The 26,052-nt window shown below is 46.1% G+C and overlaps 1 protein-coding gene and 1 pseudogene across 1 annotated transcript in view; both read left to right on the top strand.

Moving 5' to 3' along the window:
• The window catches only part of DNAJC11 (DnaJ heat shock protein family (Hsp40) member C11), a 56,104-nt gene that overhangs the window by 10,042 nt on the left and 20,010 nt on the right, over positions 1 to 26,052 (top strand). Inside the window, exons 2-4 of the mRNA XM_006914391.2 lie at positions 9,092 to 9,221; positions 11,186 to 11,259; positions 17,859 to 17,960. Of these exons, the coding sequence (XP_006914453.1) occupies positions 9,092 to 9,221; positions 11,186 to 11,259; positions 17,859 to 17,960 (306 nt within the window). The remainder of the gene's footprint in view (positions 1 to 9,091; positions 9,222 to 11,185; positions 11,260 to 17,858; positions 17,961 to 26,052) is intronic.
• LOC112481836 lies at positions 15,843 to 15,960 on the top strand (annotated as a pseudogene).

Raw genomic sequence — 26,052 nt, forward strand, 5'->3', positions numbered from 1 at the left:
CAGCTTGGGAAATAACAGCCGAGGGGCAGTACGCAGTCAGAGTGCGTGCTGTCACACTCCCTGCAGAGAAGGCCCCTTCACTAGAATTGAAATACGTGAAAACGGAGCGACTTCATCAATTGCGTGATTATTTAAGGGAAGCAAATGATGGAATTAGCGTTAGGAGACTTTTCTAGGCATGATGATGCACAGCAGAAATCAGAAAAGACAACTGATAGCTTTGATTTTGTAAAAATGAGTAACTTCTGTGTCTGTTAAAGGAAAACTAAAATCTTTTAAAAATCATAAACACAAAAGACTCAAAAGGAATGTACAATATGTTTATTTGATAAAAGATTCATATTTCTAATATATTAAAAGAACCCTTGGAAATTTTTTTTTTAAAGATGAATGCCCTAGTAGGAAAACAATACAGGAAACAAATAGGTTATTTCATAAAAGAAGAAACGTAAAATGCACATTATATATGGAAGAATGTTCCTCCTCCCTAGTAGACAAGTGCAGTTTAAAACAGGGTACTCTTTTTGTCTGCCAGACTCTTCATCTACAAAGGCTTTTTGCCTTTTTAAGGACAGTCCTCAGTGCTGGCGAGATGAGATGCGCTAGCCCGCCCATCTGGGAGACAGGTTTATTCCCCGGGAGAACCAGAGTCTTTGGAGCCCAGACAGAGACACGGGAGAGGGCAGGGGTGGCACCCCATCCGAAGCAGGGAGAACGGGAGTGTCCACACCCCGCAGGAAGGGACTCCGCCTTCCTCCACTTGTTCTCTGAGCGCTTTCTTGAAGGAACTCACCCGACAGGGAGAAAGGACTGCCACAGGAAACTTGCAGGTCCCCTCGCAGGCATTTCCCAGAGACGCTCATCGGGTGACAGGGCCGTTCACACATACAGAGCTTCCAAACAGCTTCGTGGTGTCTCACTGTTGGTATCCATCGATTGCCACCAGAGAACATCGGGTGTGAGAGAAGGTGCCAACGAGAAATTCCGAGGTGGTGCAGACAGCAAAGGGCAGCTGGCAGGGAGCTCGAAAACCAGACGGCCCTCAGAGGGGAGGTATTACGTGTAAGGTGTAACAGCAAGGTGATTCTTTAAGGAGAAACCCACAGAAAGAGCTCCTAGACATTAAAAAATGAGATAACAAAAAGAAAGTTCTATAGAAGGTGTGGAAGGTAGAAAGGAAATATGCACAAAAGTAAAATTTTAGAATTAGAAGATCAACTCTTAGACATTAAAGTAAAACGAAGGGGACATTATTAAACAATATGAGAAATCTCAGAATTAAAAGATGAGAGACTGTATTAAAAGGGCCAATCAAGTAACCAGCTCCGCGGATGGGCGGGGGAGGGACTGGAATTCAGGGAAGTCATAGGTTAGAGAGTCCTAAAAGTTTCCAGAGGGACCGTAGCTGTCTCCCCAGCAGTCCTGTGAGCTAGAAGACAGTGGAGCAGTTAAAAATCCTCAGGGAAAAATACCTCTGAGCTAGCATTCTACACGCAACAGCTAGTTATCAAGTACAAAGGTAGCATATAAGAACATTTTGAGAGATGCAAAGTCTAAAACCTGTTACCTCCCAACCAGTCTTTGTAAAGGAAACTACTAGGGGTTGAGGTCCACCAAAATGAAGAAAAGCAAGAAAGAGAAAGGCGTACGATACAGACCAGAGGGGACTGACCCAGGAGTTACCCGCCCTGGAAGATGGTGACAGGAAATGGCCCAGTGAAGTGCGTTTAGCGTCTAGTCTAGCCTAGCATCAATCCCGAACAGAGAGCTGTGGGAGGAACGCCTCTTAGGGGGGAAACGCGGGATTGATGAACTCTCTGCGTTTGAGAGGTGTTTACTACGCGGAGTTGGAGAAGAACCTGTGTTAGATACGTAGGAAAACTAAAGCAGATGGCAAGAATGAGGCAGCTCTTACCTCCAGGAAAAATCAAAAGTTGTTCAGGAGAAGAAATGCGATCATAGTGTACTGTCGGATTCAGCTTTGGACCGTATCTACACAGTCACATGTTTTTGATTCACGGTTGGTCGAATCTGTAGATGGTAAACCCGCGGATATGGGGGGCCGGCTGTATAAGCATATTCAGAAATATAAATGGGGAAAAGATGCTAAAAGAGTTGCAAGTACTTGCATCTGAGGAGTGGGTGAATGCTGTTTTTGGTTACAAGTCTAATAGTCCTATTTATAAACTTTATGTAATCCTTATTGTTCCTATGGAATCAGCAGTAATAGCCCCACTTTCATTTCTGAGTTTAGAGAATTAAATCTCTCTTTCTGCCCTTAGTCAATCTAGCTAAGGTTCTGAGTTGATCTTCCTGAAGGACAAACATTTGGTTTCATCAATTTCCTCCATCTTCCGTGTCTTGATTTCATTTATCTCTGCTCTAATCTTTATTATTTCCTTCTGCTGGCTTTGAGTGTAGTTTGTTCCTTTGTTTCTAGTTCCTTTACTCGTAAAATTAGGTTGTTGATTTGAGATCGTTCTTGTTTTTTTACTCGAAACATTTAGAGCTGTAAATTCCTCAGCACTGCTTTCGCTGCATTCCATAAATTTCGGTCTGCTTCATTTATTTTCATTTATCTCTTGAGTATTTCCTAATTTTCCTTGTGATTTCTTCTTTGATCCATTGGTTATTTAAGCATGTGTTGTTTAATTTCCACAAATTTGAGAGTTTTCCAGTTTTCTTCCTGTTGCTGATTTCTAAGTAACTTCATTCCACCGTTGTCGGAGAATATATTTTTTTGTAGGACATCTATACTTCTAAACCTGTTGAGACCTCACTTGTGGCTTCACATATGTTCTGTCCTAGAGGATGTCCCAAGTGCACTGGGCAGATGGCGTGTCTGCTGTTGCTGGGTAGAGTGTCTGTGTCTGTTAGATCTAGTTGGTTTATCGTGTTTTCAAGTCCTCTGTTTCCTTTCTTATCTTCTGTCTGGTTCCGTCCATCCAGGTTGGGATATCGGAGTCTCTATCACCATGAAACTCTTTCTCCTTTCAGTTCTGTGCAATTTTGCTTTGTATTTTTGATGGTCTGTCATTAGGTACGTAAATTTTTATGACCGTTATATCTTTGCTGTACTGAACCTTTTATTAATCTATCATGTCCTTTGTGTCCTGTAACCTTCTTTGATTTACTGTCTATTTTATCTGATATTAGTACAGCCACCCCCGTCATTGATTACTGTTCGCAATGTCCATTTTCATCCTTTCACTTTTAACCTCTCTGTGTCTTTGAATCTGAAGCGTGTCTCTTACAGACTGCTCACAGTCGGCGATGTTTCCCTGATCCACCTGCCAGTGTCAGCCTTTCGATGGAGACGCTACTCCAGTGACCTTCACAGTGACTACTGATAAGAGGGCCTTGTTCTGCCGCTTTGCCGTTTTGTCTTCTACGTGCCCGATAGCGTTTGTCCCCCGTTTCCCACATTACCGCCCTTGGCATTTAGCCGCTTTTTTTTGTCCTGAAACGTTTTCCCTTCTCATTTCCTTTTATGTATGTTTTATCACTATTTTCTTTGTGGTTATATTTAACATGTTACATTACATTTAATGTCCTAAAGTTTTAACACTCTAATTTGAATTTATACCAGCTTAACTTTAGTAATGTACAAAACCTCTCTTTACAGCTCCATCCTGCCTTTCAGTTGTTGGTGTCATAGAATTATGTCCTTATGCATTGGGGGTCCAAACGATAGACTAATAATTATTTTTATATGCATTAGTGTCTTATTAAATTATATAAAAAAACAAAATGTGAAGTTACAGGCCAAAGTTACAACAGGACTAGCTTTTCGACTAATATTTTAAGTGTATCAGTCTCATAAGTTATGTAGGAAACAGAAAGCGGAGTCACAAACCATTTTTACAGAAATACTAGCTTTCGTGATTGCCCATGTATTTACCTTTACTGAGATTTTTATTTCTTCATTCAACTTTGAGTGACAGCAGTCCCCCCCCCTCTTATCCACGGGGGATACGCGCCAAGACCCTCAGTGGATGCCCGAAGCCACAGATAGCACCGAACCCTGTCTATGCTTTGTTTTCTCCTATACATTCGTACCTGTGATCGAGTTTAATTTATAAATTAGGCACAGGAGGAAATTTACAACAATAACTAAAAATAAATAGAACAATTCTAACAATATACCGCATGAAAGTTACACGAACGTGGCGTCTCTCCCTCTCCACAGGGATTTTTATATTTCTCAGTCCAGACCTGTTCCTGCACCTGTGTAACCTTCCCTGACTTGCAGTAAATGGCCTGATGTCCCTCTTTTCAAGGGATCCCTTGCTGAAGTCCTCGCAGACGCTCAGTGTTTTCTGATGCAACGTGCTGCCGTCAGTTGAAACACGGTTTCTGTCCGTGTCTTCCACCCACTTTTCCATCTTAACTAAGTGCTTCTCATGCAGTGTGGCTGTAGCTTTGCAGTCTGAGGTACGACAGCAAAGTTACTATAAATTTCTTTCTTTCTTCTTCAAAAGTTCACAGATAGAAGGTTCATCCTTACTGTAGATCTTAGCAACCTCAGCACAGGATTTTTCTTTATTAGGTCGAGAACGTTAACCTTGAAATTTAAAGGTAGCGCTTCATGGCTTCTCTCTGGCATATTCTAATTGCCAACACCATTGCTCTTGCACTTTGGGGACATCATTAAGTAAAATGAGGGTTTGTTGGGCACAGTTCTGTGATGCCACAACAGTCGATCTGATCCCCAGGGTATCTGCTGATGGACTAATAGGCGGGGAGCGTAGACGGCGTGGAGACACCAGACAAAGGGGCGACTCACATCCTGAGAGGGACAGAGTGGGACGGCTCAAGACCCCATGACACTGCCCAGAGCGGCACGACTTATACCTTATGAGCTGTTTATTTCTGGAATTCTTCATTTAATATTTTCATGCCGCGGTTGGCCGCGGGTAACGGAAACCGCTGATCGCAAAACCGCAGATGAGGGGGGACCAGTGTACAACCCCGTGCCCCTTCGTTTCAACCCCTTGGGCATTTCTGGCCGGGCGCTCCCTTAGCTCGTGTTTATCTAGGAAAGTCTTCGTTTCTCCCTTGGATATGATGCAAGATAAGGGTCAAATTTTATTTTTCTGTGTATGGTTGTTCACCTGTAACATCATTTATTGAAAAAGACCATCTTTTCCTCATTGAACTTCCTCGACACCTTTGTCACAAATCCACTGACCATCCAGGAAGGGGTCTGTTCATGGCCTTGCTCGTGGTCCATTGATTTGTATATCTGTTCTCCCACAAGTACCACGCTGTCCTGGTTGCTGTAGCCATGTCAGTCTTAAAATCTAGTACTGAATCATCCAGTTCTTTTCCAGTTATTTGGCTAGTTTAATAACTGGGAAAGTAAAATTTCTTTTTGTTCCGTAGCCTTTGTTTCTTAATATAAATTTTAAAATTGGCTTGTTAATTTCTACCCAGTAAGCCTGCTGGGATTTTGATTGGATAGCATTGAATCTGTAGATCACTTCGGGAAAATTTGACGTCTTAGTCGTATTGAATCTTCTGATGCACAGAGATGGTTCATCGCTCCATGCTTTCATTTCTGTCAGCAGCGTATTGCAGTCTGCGGTATACAATTTTCGCACATACGTGTTAAATTTATCCCTAGGTAGTTTGTGTTTATTGATGATACGCTAAAGGTGTTGTCTTTTTAAATCTCAGTTTTTAGTTTGTAGAAGTAAATTGATGTTTGCATATTGACCTTATACCCCATAAGCTTGATAAAAATCACTTAGTAGCTTTTTTGTAGAATCTTTATGATTTTCTACATAGATGACATCTGTAAATACAGTTTTACTTTCCAGTCTATGCATTTTATTTCTTTTTCATGCCTTATTATGGGAATTTCATTTTCTATGTTGTGTAGCATCTAATCCGACAATGTTAACAGACCACTAAACTCTGCGGTCAGGCCACAGAAGACTTTTTCACTATGAATTTATGATCTATCAGGGTTGAATTTATATTTTTATTGAAATTATAACCAGATGATTGAGATGAACCTTTTCAGACTTAAAGCACAGTACATCTCTTAATCTTATAGAATTTTAGAAATTCATATGTAACTTTTAAGTATCATTTTTAACATCACATATTTTGAAATACCAGTATTTTTATGATAATGAATGAGTTTATCATCTAGGAAGTATTGAACCAGTGACCTTATCTATCCAGTTATGATGAAAGACCCAATCTAACCTTTTATTGAACAAGGTATTTATTAAAAATGAAACTTCTCATTTCTAGTACTTAATCAATAGCACATTAAGCCATTTATTACTGTGATTAAAGAAACCAGATACCCTACTCCCTCGTCATCTCGTTTAATTTTAACAGCCAGGAAGGAGTCTGACCCAGGTCCATCAAGATCGGTCTAACCCTGCGCCCGTAACTTCTTTGAGGTTCTGGAAAGGACCATTAAAGTTTGCAGAAAGAAAATAACTTGGAACAGCTCTGCAGGAAGGAACAGCCCCTTGAACATCATCGTGTAACTACGTCTACCTGGAGAAGATATATTTTATTTCCCATTAGTTAACTATCACCTGTTTGATTAAAACAGTGGGGTTTGGTGCAGGTGACATATTGGCAAGTGTGGCAAGAAATGCGTAATGGACACTGGCAGGGAAAGAAACCAGGGCAAGAAAAGGGAACTGCCGAGGCCCGGCTCTTCCGGGAGCCTCGTGTGTTGGGAGTCACGAGCGGAACAGCGTGCACAGAGGCACGCGGCTCGGCGAGTGCCTCCGAATGACCCTGCCATCGGCATCCCGGGGCCGTGTCCGCCACCGGGGGGCGGAGAGCGACATGGCATCGTGATGAGAATGGCGGCTGATGTGACTGAATTCCCGCCGTGCGCGAGGCCTTGCCGAGCGCGTGTCCCTGAGTTATCTCGTTTACCCCTCACGGTAACGTGGGCCGCTGTCGTCCACGGGTTCGAGGTGAGAAAGCGAAAGGTTTAAGAGAGCTGCAGTTCGAACGGTTTTGCTGAGCGTGGGGCGCTGCGCGAAGCCCTTTGCAATCGCTGTCCCGTTTCATCCTCACACTGTCCCTGACAGTTGGCCGTTGTCCCCTTTCGCAGATGAGGAAGCTCATCTGCCACCAGCCCTGGTCTCCCAGCACAGGCCATTTGACACCGGCACCTGCCTTCTTATCCACTGAACTTGAAGGTCGGTGTCTTAGCACAGAGCGAATTGCTCAGGCGGGCAGCTGGAGGGGAAGGAGGGAGGCGGCCACCTACGAGTGGCCAGTGCTGTGATGCCCGGAGGCTGCACCGAAGAGACGGTGGCGGAGAGATCGGCGGGCACGGAGCAGACACCTGCCTCGACCCTTTCCCAGGGAAGTGGTTAGTGGGACCTGTTGGTGGGACCTGATGGAAACAGCGGTGTGTGCAGACGCGACTCTGTGAACAAACGTCTGGTCACGCCGAGTGGCTCGGGTCCAGCTGGCTCTTTTCTGAATAACAATCACGTGAAGTTAGTATTGCTCTTAGGTCAGCCACCCAGCCATCCGCTCCTCAGACGAGGAAGCCGGTCTGAGAGGCACCTGGGCCTCCTCTCGGGCACCTGCAACTGACATGTCACGTGCCCTCCGCTTGTCTTTTGGTCACATTTATTGTCTTTTTCTTGTTATTCTTTGGAATTCATTGTTGTAAACCTCTGGTAAACCCGCACAAATTTCCTGGTTTTCTCGCATCTGAATGACTTATTTTAAATGTTTTCCAATCGAAAATATTTAATTTACATGCCAAAAAATATTACAAAGTAAAGTTTTGCCTTTTTTCAATGACGAAAAAACTCATTAGTCCTGAAATTGGAAGATATTGAAAACTTGTGGAAATTATAGAAAAATATAGTTTGTTTTCCCTAATAACCTCAGTCCCGTGACTGACCGTGTCACTCTGACCGCTCCCCTGTGGCTCTGTGGCCCGGGGCCTGACCCCAGGGTACCATCCGTCTTTGGCACCCTCACCGGGTACCTGCTCCCGCCCTCTGCCCAGGCGGCTGGGTTTTCGGGCCCCAGTGGCATGTCGTCAGCGACCCAGAAATGTGCTTCTGTCACCGAAATGGTGGGGTTGCCTCCCAAAATAAAATGTTTTTTACTTGGCAAGTCATCTGGATAAACCTGTGCATTCAGCATCACCTCTGTCAGACCAAAATGGTCCCCGAGACTGAGAAAAAAACAGGTATATTCTTCCCGAAAACAGACCTGAAGGGCCCGCCAGGGAGACGGCAGTGTCCCTGGCCTCTGAGGAAGTCTCTCTGAGAACTTCCTGGTGGTCGTGAGGCAGACAGAGTAGATACGGACTTTTATCATCAGCCCTTCCTCCCATCCGGCTAAAACATGCAGAGTCTATTGTACTTTCTGTCATTGTGCTCTGTGCTCTTAGTACGGTATATTTTTCCCTCAAAGTGACTACTTAGGAGGATTGGAGGGTTGTATGTGTGGGGTAGGGGCCTTTTGGGGGTTCGGGGGGCTTTTGTTTTAACTATAGTATGGTGAAGCGGTTTTGTCTTTTTCATGAGCTGTCTTTCAGAATCAGAGGTTGAACTAGAGGTGTGTGTTCGTTTTACAATTTTACTTATTTATCTTTGATTATTAAGGATGAACATTCATTGCGTTTCCTTTGACAGAAAAACCGATTAAGTGCATGGCATTTCCATCTAACGACATATAGCTTTTGCTTTGTGTGGAGAGCACCTCGGCGTGATTCACTTCACATAACGTAGCTTAACGAGTCGGCGGGTCTCTGACGTTTTCCGTTTCGGCTCAGGCCCCATAGAACCACAAGCGTCATACCGTCTAACAGCAGCATTTCCCAGCAAAACCCAATCGCTGTTCATGTCCATAGCCGATCGCTTTATTAGCTGTGGAAAAGGGGGCTTGTCGAAGTAATAAGCGTAACTTCATCACATCCTGAATGTAGACAACACACGCCGATGCTGATAACGATAACACCGAAGTGGCACAGCACACATGTTGGAAGGTGGCCGACAGGCTCCCTTTTCGGCGCCGATGCTGATAACGATAACACCGAAGTGGCACTGACTGCTGTCTGATTGGGTTTTTCTTTCTACAGGCCTCTTCCGAGGAGCTGAAAGCCGCCTACCGCAGGCTGTGTATGCTCTACCACCCCGACAAGCACAGAGACCCAGAGCTCAAATCGCAGGCGGAGCGGCTGTTTAACCTCGTTCATCAGGCTTATGAAGGTCAGTGCAGGTCCAGTGCCCGGTAGCACACATTCGATTGTTAAGAGACTTGATTTGTAGAGGATACAAAAAGACAGTCCTCAGAGGTGTGGGAAAGAGGTGGTTAGTTTAGCGCTTTGCACGGACTGGGGCCTTTGAAAGGGGAGTATCTTGCTTTAGAAATCAATACGTGTCCAGTAAGTGGAAAACGAGAGTTGGAGAAGCACAGAGCAAGAGCCGAGTGAAATTCGGGTTTTAAACTGTCAGCTAGTGCTCTTCCAGCGGGAGCTCTGAGAGGCAGCGGGCTGGTCGTCACGGGCGAGCTGTCTTTTCTTTTTTGTGAGAAGATACAAGGACCTTTTCTCATCTGAAAGTGACTTTTATTGGCTCAGTAGCGTTCAGTTAAGGAAAGGTTCTCACAAAAGAAAGGAAATGATGTTAAGAAAGCTAGCAGGAAATAGAATCAGGTCATTTAGACTTTTATAATTACATTTTATGTATTTTGTGATCTATTTGTTTATAAAACATTGATTAAGTCATTAATAACTAGTTTACTGTTTGAGATGAAGAAAAATGATAGACATGCAATATTGTGAATGCGCCTGATGCCACCAAATTGTACGCTTAAAAATGGTTAAAATGATCAGTCTTATGTTACGTGTATTTTGCCACAATTTTAAAAATAAAAATTCTAAAAATATTAAATCACTCTTAAGATGTATGCCAAGTAAAATAAGTTATTTCAGAGCTATTTGGCAATTCATTCCTTAGACAGGCCAAAAATTAGATAATGTGTTTCTTTACAAAATAAAGACTTCTTGTTGTAGGCATAAAAGCATATGCTATATTTCACTTTACACTTTTACCAAAAAGTTAGATTTTAATGACCAGTAAAACTTGGGCCGTGGCTTATGGCGTGTGTGCCCAGTCAACTTTGCGTCTTTACCACATTTAACTCTATTCACACCACTCATGGTGGTCCCAACCCAAAGCCTGTTCCATTTATAGTATCCTGTCGTCTGAGTTACCTGCATAACTGCTCGCGATCGTTTTGGAGATCTGGGGGAGAGTTAACAGGAAAACCTACCATGCTCGTGAAAATGCTGTCGCAGCAGGCCTGCCCGGTGTTTACTTGAGCCTAAAGGGAGCTCAAGTAAAATCGTGAATAAATGTTCCTTATTAAATCCTGGAGATTAACACAAGAAGTTGGACGCCTGCATTTTCCAGGGGTCAGCATTTCTTTCTTCCTCGTTAGATCTGAATATGGATAGAATCATTTACATCGTTTGTTAATTAGGCCTAAAAATATATAGGAAGTCTCAGGGGAGAGAAGATTCAAAGGTCTTGAACAGAGGTTGGCAGAGCAGAGGAGGAAGATAATGACTCTTCCCTCTACTGACATTTAAATTTGACGAGCTCCCAGCCTGACTAAAAAATCCTTTTCGGAGGTATGTTAGGTGATGTGGCCAGCACCGTAGTGACAAGTGTTTGTGTGTTTTAAAATGATTTCCACATAAAGAGGAGAGGCGCACAAAACTAGACTGTCTCAGGAGCTAGTGAAACCCTACACATAAGCAGTAAATCAGACTTTTCTGGTATCAGAGCCTGTTGCTAGTTTTACATTAAGCTTCTTTAGAAACGGGAATTAACTCTTTCAAGCCAAGGTATTTTATAGACTGCGGTGGAAACTTACTCAACCCTTTAACTACACCTGTCCTGTAGTGACAGGGTCAGTGCAGCTTCCCACCAGGCGCGCCTCACGGTTAGGAGTGGCCTGGGCCCAAAAATTTGGCGTTTCTCATTTGTAGCCACATTTAAACACGGCCTCCCTTGGATCTGAAAAGCATTAGGAAGAAAGATGCACGGGGAGCGAAAAGGTCTCTAGGAAGGCCCTGGTTGTAGCGGGGGCAAGGAGAGAGGACTCGCCTGATGGCGGCGGCGGCAGGACCGAAGATTGGTGAACATGTCTGCTTTTTCATTTGCAGTGCTCAGTGACCCCCAGACCAGGGCCATCTATGACATCTATGGGAAGAGAGGCCTGGAAATGGAAGGATGGGAGGTAAGAGAAACCTTGCATCCGGTCATCAGACAACGACAAAACAGCCACCCCAATCCCCCGGCCTACGATGACATCTTTGAGACGATTTGATTTCGTTAGATTCAAATCGTTTGAGACGATTCGAAGACGTTAGATTTCCCTCCTTGCTTTGCATTTTAGTTACAGAGACCGAGTTCTGGGCTTGGGCAAGTCAGTCGTCAGCGTGTCCTCCATTTCCTAACCTGTCAGGTGAAAAGTAGGAGGGATCTCAGAGCAGCCCAGTAACTTTTAACCGGGGGAGGGAGCAGGCCGGCGGGGGGCGGACGGAGACAGTCTCTGCAAGGGGCAGTTCTGCCTGTGCAGACACATCCTTCACGCCCCACGCCGCTGTGCCTCTCTCTCCACTGCAAGTCACGAGTAACTGCTCTTCGGAAGCGTTTCTGTTAGTGAAGTGTCGTGCGTGTGAACAAAACGGAAGCAGAGGAAAGTCGAGACCTCATGGATTAAAGTGTCTGTAATGACCCACGTACTATAATATTAGAATGTTGCCAACTAGGGCGAGTAAAACAAAATAGTACATAGCAGGTATCCGTGGAATAGGTCACCCTGGGCACCCATGCTGGGCAAGAACATTCGCTAGAATTCAGAAGGTTGCGTTTTCTCATGATCTTCCACCGACTCGTCTTAGAGCCTTGGGCAAGTCATTTGACTCCCTTGTACTTACATGTTACTATCTGGAAAATGAAGAAGAAGATAAGTTGTAAAAGTCCAAATTGCTCTAGATGTCGTTACTGAATTTCATGAAAGAAACTTGGTTCTGGTGCCCAAGAAATTTTGCTTGGCTGTTAACATTAAATCGACATGCATTGAGTTATTGTCATCATCACATAAGGTTTCCCTTGAAGTTCCTTTGGCATTTCATCTCAAACCCGTACACCTGTTTCCTCTGATCTTCATACGAAACCTTCTGAAGGCCTTCAGATAGGAAGATAAGTGAGATAGTTCTATTGTCCTTTCCATTACTGCTTAGTATTGGGGGCTCGTGGGCCGTGTTCAGCCTATACCCATGTTTTAGTTGCCCACACGATGAATATTAGTTGCTAACATTTAAATCTGGGGAGTTTTGCCTTCTGTTTTCTCTTAAAAAATCAGATCTGGTAACGCTGTATCTGATCCTCCTGTGAGGCATCAGCGAAATCTGAGGCACCTCTGTCCTTGAGCCTGGACTGTGCCATCCGGCCCGTCCCAGCCCCCACCACTCCCTGCCGTGCTACATCCGGCCCTTCACTCATCCACGTGCCCCGCCTGGCTCCAGTGGGCATTTGGTTTCTGGCCTTTGGCTCAGTGGAAATGGCTTCATGTCAAATTAGTTCATTGCAGCTAAATATGAAGTCTAATAGTTTAGTTTTTTCATCCAAAAAAAAAAAATCTTGTATATACTGAATTTCTGCTCACTCGTCATACACCACTTAAAAGTGCCTTTTTTTTTTTTTTTTTTTAAGGCATGGGTTGGTTACAGTTTTTCACGGCCGCAGTCAGGGCCACTGAAAAGCTGTAGGCCTGTCTCACATGTCCCCACTCCTGGGTCTAGGTGTTTAATTCCTAGCAGCATTATCCCAACTCCAGTGGGGTGACGTCTTCCTGGCAAAATACTGCATGGTCTCCTATCGTCAGACCAGAGTGTCCCCCCATCAGAAACAAAGCAAAGCAACGCACACAGCAGTGATTATGAAACTGTGTACGCCATCGCAGAAGGTGACTAGATAAGTGTTTATAATCACATTTTTAGTGAACTAAGGGAAACAGGTTCTCAACGATCAGCATTAGCTAGCTGCCTTTGCGTTGATGCTGAGCCTTCACTGAAGGCAAATCCCGCTGTCCACAACAGTACGGGGACCTGGAGGTCACCCTGCTGAGTGCAGTGAGTCGGACAGAGAAAGACAAATACTGTATGATTTCACTTACGTGGAATCTAAGAAGCAAAAAGAACAAACTAATCGAAAACGGACTCACCGACATAGAGTACTATCTGGTGATGGCCAGCAGGGAGGGGGTAGAGGGCTGGGAGAAAGAGGTGAAGGGTTAGAGTACAAGTTAGTGGATAGGTGGTCACGGGGATGGGGAGCACGGCATAGGGAACGCAGTCAGCAGTAACGTAACGGCTAGGTGGGGAGTCAGCGGGGAGAAGGAGCAATCGGGGATCGTTTCGTAAACTATAGAAGTGTCTAACCAATGTGCTGTATACTCGAAACTAATAATAATTCTTTTTAAAAAATGCCTTTGAAGAAGACTCCACGAGGGCACCTCCCCAGATATTTCCCCAGAGGGGTATTGGGGCCTAGCGTAGGACAAGAGAATTGCGCCCACGGGCACGCTGTGAAGGGTGGTCTCAGGGAACACGTGCGCGTTTATGGAGCTGGCATCCTCATTCCGTGAGGGGGCTCCCGCTTCTCTCCCAGCCCCCACCCGTTACCATGCACCCCTCAGTCCACGTGTGTGGGGCAGTCAGAATGGAGGATGCTGTTAAACACCCCTAGCAGCTGAGACGCCTTTAACCCCGAGGTGCCAAGCGCTCCGGGACATAGTCACCCCTCGCCCCCGCAGTGGGGTCACCCCACCGTGGGTGGACGCCGGAGATGGAGCGGAGCTTTTGTAGATTGCCTGAAATATTGGCCCCTTTTCAGCCATTAGGAAAGTTTTCAGTTTTGTTCTGTTTTGTTTTCTTAACCTTCAGTCAGCTGCCAGTCTGTGGCAGGATTCCAGGGGAGTGACATGCAGCCATTCTCAGCCTGTCAAACCGGCCGTTTTAGTCCCTAAAGTTGGGTAGCGGTATCTGTGCAGAGGCCCACAATGGAAATGAAATTGGTCTCCCCTTCCAAGTGGCGGAAATCCAGCTTTGAGCTGGGCAGGCTTTGACAGTGTTGAATCTGGTAGCAGCTGGAAACCAGGTGACCCCGAGAGTGCTCCCGGATGTAGGTCACAGCTGGAGACGCCCCCCGGCCCAGATCACCCGCCGTTTAGTTGTCCGTGGCTCCTCACATGCTCCACATGTCATTTTTCCCTGCGACTCAGTGTCGCAGTGTCTAAGAAAGTCAGCCTGCATTCAGAGCTATAATGTGCTCAAGGTCATGGAGAGAAAGCCTTCGACAAGCTCGCGGATCGTAGGAGACCGAGACATGACGACCAAATGCAGTTCCGGACCCGGATCGCACCCCGGAAGATCAAAGGGGTGTTAGCGGAAAAACTAGTGAAATCTGGAAAGTCCAGGTTTAGTTAATAGCGATCTACCAATTAACACTGGTTTCTTCCGTTTGACAGGTATTCCGAGGTTATGCGAGGTAACGGGAAGCTAGGCGAAGGCCATGCAAGAACTTTCTGTACTATCTCTGCAATTGTTCTCAAGTTCTAAACAATTTTCTGAAATTATCCCGAAATAACTGTTGACTAGCTAGAATCAGAATTTCTTAAACTAGACGACACCTCAGGCATCACGTAGTATAAGCTCTTCATTCAGAGCAGGGAACCGAAGCTTGGAGAGGTGAAGTGACTTACCTGAGGTCGCCCAGGAGGTCACAGGTAATGTCCGCTGCATGCCTGCACTGTGCACCGTGCCACCTCACTTCCAGAGATCTCTGTCCCCCTCTTCCACACAGTAAGTCAGTCTTCCTGGCGGACACAGGGACAGGTGAGAATGAGCAAGGTGGTCAGTGCAGGTATGTAGATTCGTGGGCTGTGTATGATACGCTGTTGATGAAAAACATTGACGACGTCTAGTATTTACCAAGTGACGCAGCGTAGGGTGCCGTGTTCCTAGACACTTAAATCTAATGTTACTGGGGTGGAAAAAGGGACTTGCCGCTGGCCGTGCCACTCCCCGCCATCACGTGCTCTGGGTGAAGAAGGGTGTAAATGGGTCCGGGCGGGCCCGTGGGAGCTTCAGGGGGTGGGGGGGCTGGCAATTCCTCCTTCTCCAGGGAGGCCAGCCACTCTGGCTTTGCAGTTAGCTCTGATTATGCACCAGCTGTTTGCAGAACTTAGGTAAAATACGACTAGAAATGGAGCGACTTAGCACCTGGGCAATATTTGCCTCTTCAGCTTGTCACAGGGAGTGGCAAAGAGACAGTAATTCTCAGCTGTTAATTCAGTCGGCAAAGGTCAGACAGCTAGAATTCCCAAAAACAAACCCCGTTCTGCCCTGGCCTCTGTGGGGTCTGGAGCTTTTCAGCCTCTTAATTCCTGGACTCTTACAAATCTTTTTATTTAAAAAAAAAAAAAAAAATCAGTATAGGGCCATATTCATGGAGTATATGTCACAAGCTAAAGTTACAGCTAATTAATCAAACTTTTTGTTCAATCTATATCCTTAACACTAGCATCATGCCAGATAGACTATTCGGTACGAAATCTCTCATCCAGATGGGACGTGTGGACTGGGCCCTGTGGACTGGGCCCTGTGGAGGAAGCACTTCCCACCCAGACCCTCTTTCCTCAGTAATGAGTCACTTAGGTCTCCTTGGACAGGGGTTCGAGTAAGTCGAGTAAATAAATCTCAGGTCCACCGTATTAGGCTTCAAGAGTCACAAAGAATTTTTTAAATTATTTAAATCTATGGCCATGCCACCTTGAACAAGCCCGATCTCGTCTGATCTTGGAAGCTAAGCAGGGTCGGGCCTGGTCAGTATTTGGATGGGAGACCACTAGGAAAACCAGGTGCTGTAGATGTAAAAAATAAAAAATAAGGGATTGTAAGCTGACAAGGTCCTTGCAGTCTGTGAGGTCAACCAAAGTTTGCCTCGCCTGAAAAAAAATAATAAAATAGAAATAAACTATTTAAATCATTTTTCCTTGCTCTTCGAAGTAAAATGGAATAGTTGATTATCTACATTTCTTAAAGCTCTTTTATTTTACTTTCTTTTGAAGGGAAAAGCTGAGGGGAGATTGAAAAGACAGTGCAAACTTTAAAAAGCGGCACCTCATTTTTTGTCCAAGATAGGGCGACCTTGGGGCAGGGAAAGGTCCATAATGGGACCGCGTGTCACTGTTTTTAGGAACTTAGCAGAGTCGGCTTGCCAGCTCAGTTCAGTGGAAGCACGTGTGGATTTTTAGAGGTCACAGAGCAGTCTCTGTCATGCCGTTTATGACTTTCATTTTGTTCTTGGATGCTCTTAACAGTGTTTATTTCAGAACTTCCTTTAGGAGAACCACCTTCCCCTTTTTAGTGATTAGTGATTTATATTTGGTTATTAGAGGAGAAAATATTGTTTTCATTATTATTTTCTGTGTACTTCCTGAAGCTGTAATGAACAGATTTCTCAAAAGTGTTTTTGGATAGGCCAGTTTTTGTACTTATTTTTCGATACTACTGAATAATAAAGCCAAGTTGCACAAAACCTATAATGTGAACCCATTTATGTAAAATATATACACGTGAATATACATACACATGCACAGAAGATTTTTAGAAAATACATTAAAAATTAATTGCTAGCCTGTGGGAAGAGAGGATGGCATATGAGGAAAATCGTACTTATATTGTATCCTTCTGTACTGTACTGGTTTTTTTTTTTTTCTTTTTTAACTATAAAAATGTCTTTTTTTTAAATAATTTTTTAAACTCATGAGTTCCAAGGTAGCTTTTTCTCACATCATCTACCTTTTTTAGGTGTTTTCTGAGCAGCCTCAGGACGCCCCGTGTTTCCCCCGCTGACACGGGAAATATGTGGTTTGGTCTCTTTCCCCGTCATTCACCCGATGACTTCAGTCCTGTCCGTTCTGCTCCTGCTCTCTGTTTCTCGCAGGCCATAGCATTTGGGGCCCTAGGAAATCACGTGGTACAGTTTCCTCTTTCACAGATGTGGCACCTGCGGTCCACGGTGGCCTTTCCTGGCCTCGTTGAAATCTTAACAACTTTGTCTTTCTTTTGTGATGAACTAAGGAAGGCCAAGATGAGGTGCCTTATTTTCTCATGGATCTGACATCCGTGTGCTTCCCCAAGTGTTAACATGGTTTGCTGTTTGGTACCTGCGTATTATTAGACTAAAGTGTAACTGATACCACACATTCTAAGGTTCATATCGTATTATGGGGGAAGAGTCCCACGACTGGAAAAACACCGAGACCTGGTGGCTTATGATCCCTCGGTCCAAGAAGCTCAAAGGGCATCTCCAGAGATGGCCAGCACGTGGAGGGGCATTGGGAGGTGACGGTGCCTTTGTGCACAGCTTTGCTTTCATTTTGATGTGTAACACTTCTTCTCTGGGACTCATTAGGAAATTTAAACTGTGAGACTTACAGCGATGTTTTCTTTATAAGATTCCTGCAGCCTCAGAAGAAAATCATTAAAGAAGGAAATACTGCTTAAGTCTTTCCGGAGACCATGACCTTGAGAATGACCAGGGCTCAGCTGAGTGGCTGCGCCGGTGAACCTGCCTCACCAGGGCCTGGAGCCGGGCATCTGGTGTAGACACTCATCCTGATTTCTTTGACATCTGAGTCCCCGGGGAGAATGAAAGGCGGGCCCCTGGGCGCCATCTACATACCAAGTCAACAACCCCGCTCTCTGCGAATGTTCCCTCCCTGCCTGGTCCTGACCTGTGGTTCCCTCTCGACTCCGCCCGCAGGTCGTGGAAAGGAGGAGAACGCCAGCCGAAATCAGGGACGAGTTCGAGCGGCTGCAGAGAGAGAGGGAGGAGAGGAGGCTGCAGCAGCGAACCAACCCCAAGGTGAGCTAGGGGCCGGCCCGAGGGGGACGGGCGCAGGGCTGTTACCGACAGGCGGTTACAAGAAGCGATATTGTGCAAAAGTGACCCACGTTGGGGGGAGAAAAACCCAATCCTGTGGTTCTCCCAGAAGCCAAGGAGACTTCCCAGGCAGGAGCACAGGTCACCCTCTCATCATCCCGCCCGAACCCTTAACACGCGGAGAGCAGTTAGAGGACAGTGTCGGGGAGGCCAGCCCCCCAGGCACGCGTAGAGGCTGCTGGGACAGCAGTGCCACGAGCTCCAGCCGCTGTGGCAGTGGGCGGGGATTCTCTATGACTTGCGCCAGTCCCCGATAGAGTTCGAGTCACAGACTCCAGTCACGCTCCCGAGTCTGAGAGTGACTTTTCAGTCCTGCCTGTACTGTCTTTTATCTTTAATTTCTTGGGGAAGCATAGCGTTTTGAGTGCGCACCCCAGTTTTGTGGCAAATAGGATGTCTCGGTCAAGTTGAGATGCCAGTCGCACTGTCTGGCTAATTGAACATGGCCCAGTGTTCTGTTCAACTGTGTTTAATAAGGGGACTCAGCAGTCGGGCTCGGTCAGTGTGGCCAGGGTGACCTGGCAGGCAGCCTAAAAATCTAAAGAACAAATGCTGGCTTACAACTGGGAAGCATGATACTGCAAACTTCTGATCAAATACGTTCTAGAAAGTAGAAGACCCCTGCAGCATTTAAAGGACTGTATGTTCAAAACGCTCCCATCTGCTTGAATCCTGCACTTCAGGGTGCAATCGTAAGTGCCAACACCTGTCCCCCACCCACCCTCCCCTTCAGCAGATGATGGCTTCCGCGAGGCGCAGTTATGTTTTGGTCAGATGGAGGTAGAGAACTGAATCACTGGCTGAAGCAACTCAGCGTGCCAGATAATTGGGAGAGCTGAAAATCTCCGAGGCACCCTAACGAGCGGGTTCCCCTCTTGGCTCTCCCAGCTGGGGCTGGGGGCCAGTACACCGGGGGCAGGTCTGGTTTACAAGGTCGGCGCTGGCAGGTGGAGGCGAGGGTCCAGGAGACGGGGTGGGAGCCCGGCAAGAGCGGGCGGTGGCTCTGGGACCTTTGCTGATCTGGCTGGAGTTTTGCTGCATTCAGAGCAATGAAGGGGGAAAAGAACGTCACAGTAGCCGGAGCCCCTGTGTCCTGTGATACAATCGGCCATCTGGGTGTGCACAGTGATGGCTGATTGGGATTCTATGGAAATGTGTCTCCAGGCCATGTTTCTGTGGAATGAGGGAGCGCAGCTGTGACCATTTCACATCGCATGTGAGATATTGTAAAATTCCCAGTTCACTTCCATAAACTGCTTCCAAATAGATGAGACTGTTTCTAACCAGAAACACCGAGCGATAAGCAGATGTCGGCTGTGCAGCATTCTGAGAGGTTTTGAGCTGGATCTTTGATTCCATTTCCGAGTGTTTTGCTTTTCAAGATGAGCAGAAAGGTTGGGAACAGTCTCATCCTAAGAAGAAAGGGCTGATCTCTTTTAAGAAGACTGTAGGGAGAATGATACTTGATGACCATTGGGCTCGGCACTGGCCTGTCACTCGGACCCCACAGAGGGTCACAGCTTGTAGGGGATCGGCAGGCGAGGTAACATTTGTGACACAGCCATCTGCAACTTGGATGGACAGCTCCCTCTATGTCCATCAACAAGACTTTGTTGGTAGGGATTCTCCAGTAGGATGTACGTACCAAGAACAGGCAAAAAGGTCAGCGAGGGAACCCGTGGGTGGAAGTACCAGCTCTGACAGTGATGCCGGACGCAGAGCCAGCCGTCTGACCGGTGTGTAGTGTTCTCAGTTGCACGATGAAGACACCTGTTCTGTCTCACCGAGTGGTTAAATGGTTGAAAAAATAGGAAACGGACGTTAATTCATTAGGGAAAGACAAGCCTGCTAGATAAGAGCAAACAGGCACTAGACGGAGCCGAGGCTAGGAACGTGTTTTTGTTGTCATGTTTCATTCGTCACTGCGTGGGGACTCTTTGGCTTGGTCAGGCCATTCCTTGGCCGGTGGTGGCTGGGTTTGGATGGGGTCTGTCAGCTGGGATTTGCACATGGCCCTCTGACAGCGCCGCCAGCCTTGTCCTCTGGCTGAGCCCAGTGCTGCTGAGGTGTGAGCCTCGGTTTGTGTGGACTGAGCTGTGGAAAGCACCGCGGGACCCAGGAGGGATGAACAGAACCGCTGGCTGCAGCCGAGGGAACACAGGCGTGTGCACACACGCACACACGCGCCTGCCTACGCTGGGGGCAGCGAGGGAGAGCTTGCCACATGGAGTCAGGCGCCCTGGGCTGGGTGCGGGTTCTGCCCTCCAGCCCTGTGCCCAATTTCTCCCTGTGTGTGATGGGAAGTTTGCCACGAGGCCCACCACCCGGGGCCAAAAGACACAAAATCCCTGGTTGAATTGCCTTCGATTTCTGCCTTTGCCGTGTGAGAATAACGTCCTCTGTTTCCTGCTGGGAAGGGGTCCTGGGGTCTCCAGGGCCAACCACCCTGAGCCGGTGTTGGGGAGAGGACCTGTGCCTGGACAGACGACCAGGTTCGTCCGCACCCTCCAAGACTGTGTGTGACCGGGGCCTGATGGCACCACACTGGCCACCTCTCCCTTTGCTATTCAGATCTCTGTTTTATTGGCCGAATCCACCTACGTTTCTTGACCTTTAGAGACTAAGATCATACAGTAGAGCTGCTCTCTGCCGTGCTCACTCGATATTGATTATTTTAATTCCTTTCTTTGGTAATGCCCATACATCTTGTTTCTGCGGACGACAACCCCTTCGGGAGTATTCGAAGACGAGGTGATTTCCGGGGGCACCGCAGGGCGCCGCCGCCGCCTGCGCAGTGAGCTTGTCCAGACGCACGCGTCCGCGGGCGGTCGTCTGCGGGTCGGCTGTCCATCTCAGGGTGTAGACTGCTTTCTTTCTGGACCCCGTTACAGAAGTTCCACGGAGACTGTTGTGGTATTTCCTAGGACACACCATTCTCCTTCCTCTGCCGCACAGGTTGACACACACCCCCTGGGGGGACCCTTTCCGGTTTTAGAAAGTCCATTTTATCAGGGCGGTTCCTGTAACAGCTTGAAAACACAATCCAGCTTTATCAGAAAAAAATTCAATGTATCAAGGAAGACGTATATATAACCATAAAAATATTTTTGAATCCCAAACGTTTTCATGAAGACGTCTGAGTACGTGACTCAATTATTTTCAAGGGATTTTTTTTAAAAGGTGTGTGTCGGTTGCCATGGCTGACGATTACAGCCATCAGAACGAGCCTGTGGTCATGACTTCTGTTCTGCAGAAACGATTCTGATGTCATAAACCGACTCGGTCCGGCTGGCAGAGTAACTGTGTGCTCGCGTTCGCCGGCACGAAGGGCAGCTTACCGCGCGCCGAGACGGGCTGCCACTGGAGTCGGAGAAACCAGAGTTGTCATGTGAAGACAAGGGATCGAGTCTGGGCAGGTGCCGTTATACAAGGTGGGGTCTTTGGTGGAGGGAAGAGGTGGCTGGCTGTGTAGACGGCACGGAGAAGGCCATTTAAGTGGGTACGAGCTGGAGGACTGCTCCACTCCCAGCCTGTCAGCATCGTCACCTCCAAACAAGACGTCAGAATTGAAGACTGCTGTTTATACAGCGGGGAGACACAAGGGGCCGGTGGGGCTGGGGTGCGTGGTGGTTCTCAGAAACCCTGGTAAGTCTGCATTTGGACCTCCAGAACCAGAGAATGCAGGTCCAACCGATCGCAGACGGAAGGAGCCTGGCGACAGCCTCACGAGAGCCACCTTGGGTTCATCAGCCGTCATGAAGTGAGCATGTTTCGTCGCCTCTTAATGCAATCGCCTCCCTCAGTGGAATTTTCAGTTAGTAAATAGCTACTATTGAGATTGCATTTGACAGAAATTTCTTACATCATCCTTATGGCCAGATAAAAATGAACGTGAAAATAATTCAGAATGGAACATTCCCGGCTGAATGAGCAACTGATTCCACTCAGAGAGGGTTGATGAACGCCCCTTTCCGAACTGGGGAGGAGCTTCTCATCGTGGGAGCAGGGCTCTGGCTTGGCAAGCTCGGAATTCCTGAACGATGTCAGCGAAAGTGTATTTGTCACAATCACAGGTGACCTAAAGTGGAAGGACAAAACCAAGCTTCTGAGAGATCGCAGTGAACCAGAATGAAGTGGGGAAAGGAGGGGCGGTGGGCTTGGCCTGACTCGCTGGCTTAAGACTCACACCGAGAGAGCGACCCCAAAGGGAAGATGGTTCTGGCTCAGTGTAAGGAACATCGAGCAAGGGGTTAATGGAAACCGCTTTCATTCACGATCTCACTGACGGTTTTTCAGTGTCGTCGCTGCTTGTAAAGGACTCTACAGGGCTTGTCATTGCTGCTGTCTTTTACACCTTGGTGGCATAACTCGGTGCCCCAGAACTAGGGTCGGCCAGCTGTGACCGGCCGCCTATTTTTGTCCAGCCCATGAACTAAGAATGGTTTTTATTACACCTTTAACAGTTTTTAAGAAGTCAAAAGAAGAGTAATAATTTGACAGCTAAAAATGATATAAAACTCCGATCTCTGTGTCCATAAATAAAGGTTTATTAGAACCCAGCAAAGCTCATTCATTTACGTATCCCCTGTGGCTGTTTTACAGCACGGCCACAGACTTGAGTCATTCAGCGGTAGCTGCCCACAAAGCCGAACGTGCTACCTGGCCCTTCACAGAAAAGGTCTGACAACCTTGCTATAGAAAAGTAAGGCAAAATATGCAAGTAGCAGTGGGGGGAAAGTAAAATGCTTTAAAAGTTTCGTGATTTGGACTCGATAACAGAGTCCTTAAAAGTATTTTCCTTTGTAGACTTTTTATTTGAAAAATGTGGTTTAATAATAAAAGGACATGAACTTAACATATATTCAGTTGGAAGGTGTTGAAAAAAATAACCCATTAATTTATCCAGTGTTAGAGTTCTGTTTATCTTTTTTTTTTTTTTCCCTCAATCCTTTTTCATCCTCTGTGGAAATTCAAACCTTTCATTCGTCTCAAAAGTGTGACTTTTCATTGTATGAAAGCATATTATCTTGCAAGTGAAAATGAATCGTAAGTTGCAGCCAAACCGTGTTTGGCATGTAGAGAAGAAATCTATCCAGTCCTGGTACTGTGACCAGTCCATTTCAAAAGGTTATTTCCTGGAAACGGAAGAGGAGCAGAAGGCAGGCATCCAAGCCACTCTCTACAACATTAAAAGACATCCTTGCAAACTCGGAACGACTTCATGCATCACTCTCTGGGACAGTGGCTTCCTCGGGTACGGCGGGGCCTTGTGCCCAGCATGGTGCTGTGCTTGCTTACCTTCTGGGCTGGTCCTTTCCCATAGCCTTGGATCAGCACCGAAGGCTATCGAGTCTCAGAAGCCAAACTTCTAAATGCTACTCTACCCTCTGGTGAATCGGTTGATTGTAACTGTGGAGTTAACACAAATATTTATCATTTAAAAAGTTTTCTTTTTAAACGAGAAAAGGAGAAGAAATAAAACCTTACATTATTCTGGACGTTTTAGCCAATGCAATTAGACAAATAACAAAAGAGCTCTAAGGAGTGAAGGAGCTGTCTTTATTTGCATGTGATATGATTACCTGTCTTCAAAGAACCACCTGAAAGCAAACAGGACTGGTGAGCTGACTGAGGTGGCCAGTCACGAAACACACGAGTCAGTCGTTTTGCTATTGCCACGTTTTCATCTCCTGGTGATTGTGTAGTAGCCTCTCCTGACCACCTCCCTCCTTGTCGGCCCACAGCAGCCAGTGAGCCCGCAAAACGCAGGTCACACCCGATCATTCAGCTCGAAAAGCTTCGGCGGCTTTGCCATCATTCATTATAAGCCAGCCTCCTCAGAGTGGCACGTAGACAAGGTGACCGTGTAAGTCATCATCCAGGACGTTTTTGAGAGCAAAAAGAGGTGCTTAAGATAATTAAAATTGTATAATTTTTTTAAATATTTTTTTTGGCAACACTGGTTTCATTATATTGGAGAACCTCTAAAAAGGTTTATTTATTCAAAACTAATTTTCAAAAATAAAATTTCTTCAAAAAATGTACCTGTGTACTTTAAAACAAAACTTCGAAGTCATGTCGATTATGTGAACATTAAAAGGAACAGAAGCATTATGTTTGACACATTCGCACACTTTAACCAGTTTAGCAGTTATTTTCCTCTGATTCTGTGTGTTCCGGGTGTGTATCGCTGCATAGCGAACGACTCCAGAACTTAGCAGCTTGCAGAACTTGCCAGAACTACTGGACTTTTCTCTCACGGCTCTGTGGTCAACTGGCCTCGGCTAGACGGTCCTCGCGTGGGTCCTCATGAAGTTGCAGTCTGATGGCAGCTGGGTCTCGTCGTGTTGACGGCATCTGTTCTCGTGTGCCTCCAGGTGCCCCGGCCGGGGTGGCTGACACAGCTAAGGATGGCCCCGCGTCCCTTCAGTGCGGCCCTTCCCCGGGCCAGCTTGGGCTCCCCGACAACATGGCAGTCTCGGGCTAGTCGGGCTGTTCCATGTTAGCTCACTTCACCAGAAAGCACTTTGCAGAGGCCTGGAAGAAGCTGCAAGGCTGCTTGTGGCCAGGCCTTGCGGTCTGCACCGGCACATCCCCTGGCCTGTCTGTGTTGGACGAAAGCAAGAGCAGGATCAAGGAGCGGGCTCCGCAAGGGCGGGCGGCAGCAGGCGAGACTCCCCAGGAGGCCTCTCGGTTCGAACTCCCACTGCGTCACCGCTGGTTTCCTGAAGAATGGATAGTGAAATCCTTTTTTTTTTCCTTCCATGATATTGCCTACCATCTCCATAAAAGTCACATTCATATTTGGTAAATTTGACATTTGACATTTAGTTGATTTTTCTCTATGTATCCTAGTGTTCTTAATTGAGAAAATACTCTCTCAACTCTAAATGGCTTCATTTTAGACTTTGTGTTTTGGCTCAAGTATTTTCCCAGGCATTGTCTTTTTGCCTCTATTCAGAGTGTTTTTCTCTGACAAATCTTTTGTAGATTGTTTTTATGATCTTTTGAATGCCTCATCAAATTCAGATGCCACGAAACTGTAGGCCTCTTCAATTTCATTCCACTCCAGGACAGAATATAAATTTAACTAATTAAAAACGACAGCTCCACCGAAAGAGTCTTACCAAAACTCGAAATATTCCAAAATGTCATTATGAAATCTTCCACAATAGACCGATTGAGCTCTTAACATTTGATTTGTTCAGTTTTTCCCTCCTCAGGAGATGAATTTCAGGGTACTCTAGGTTACATGCTTTATTTTCACTGATTGCAATTTCTTACGTAGTTTTTAAGCTGCAGGGTCTGTTGTGCTTCATTTAAGAAGGAGCTCTGCAGAGGCCCAGACGTGCCCAGTACACAGTTTGTAGTGCGGTGCCATGCTGCCGACTGTTTTGTATTCAGAATCGGCTTCACAAAAAATTATTCTGTTACTCTGAATACACAGAAATATTTGTGCAGTTTAACAGCTACAGCTTTATTTTCCATAGGCAGACGATCACAGCTCGTTCGGACACGATCATGCATCATTCCACTGTAGCTATTTCTATAGAATATTTCTGCTCCGTGAGTTTTTTGATTTAGTGAGAACGTTTTTACCATGATGCTATAGCTCACCAAAATTGGTATCTGAGTATCACCACAAAATTCAATGTGGGACTTTTTGACCAAGTTTACAATAGCATTTATAATAAGGTCAGGTGTTTCGCCTTCTACAAATGAAAGGATTGTCAAGGTTAACTGATTTTCTTTTTGCAGCATCTGATTGACACCGGCACAAAGCTGGCATCATTAGCAGCTGTGAAGTGCTTGTGCTAATTGAACCAACATGTAAACAGCTATTGCTTTATCTTTCATTTGTGCATTGCAAACCTTAGAATGGGAAAAAAAAAAAAAATGAGTGAAATTGACATAAATCCAAATGACGTCATTTTTCGCGTTTATGCGTAAGTACACCTGCTACGTACATTTGGGCATAGTTTTCTTAAAAGAACTGACTATTGAAGAAGATGCC

This window comes from Pteropus alecto, unplaced genomic scaffold (genome assembly GCF_000325575.1).
Source record: "Pteropus alecto unplaced genomic scaffold, ASM32557v1 scaffold125, whole genome shotgun sequence".
NCBI classification, from domain to species: Eukaryota; Metazoa; Chordata; class Mammalia; order Chiroptera; family Pteropodidae; genus Pteropus; species Pteropus alecto.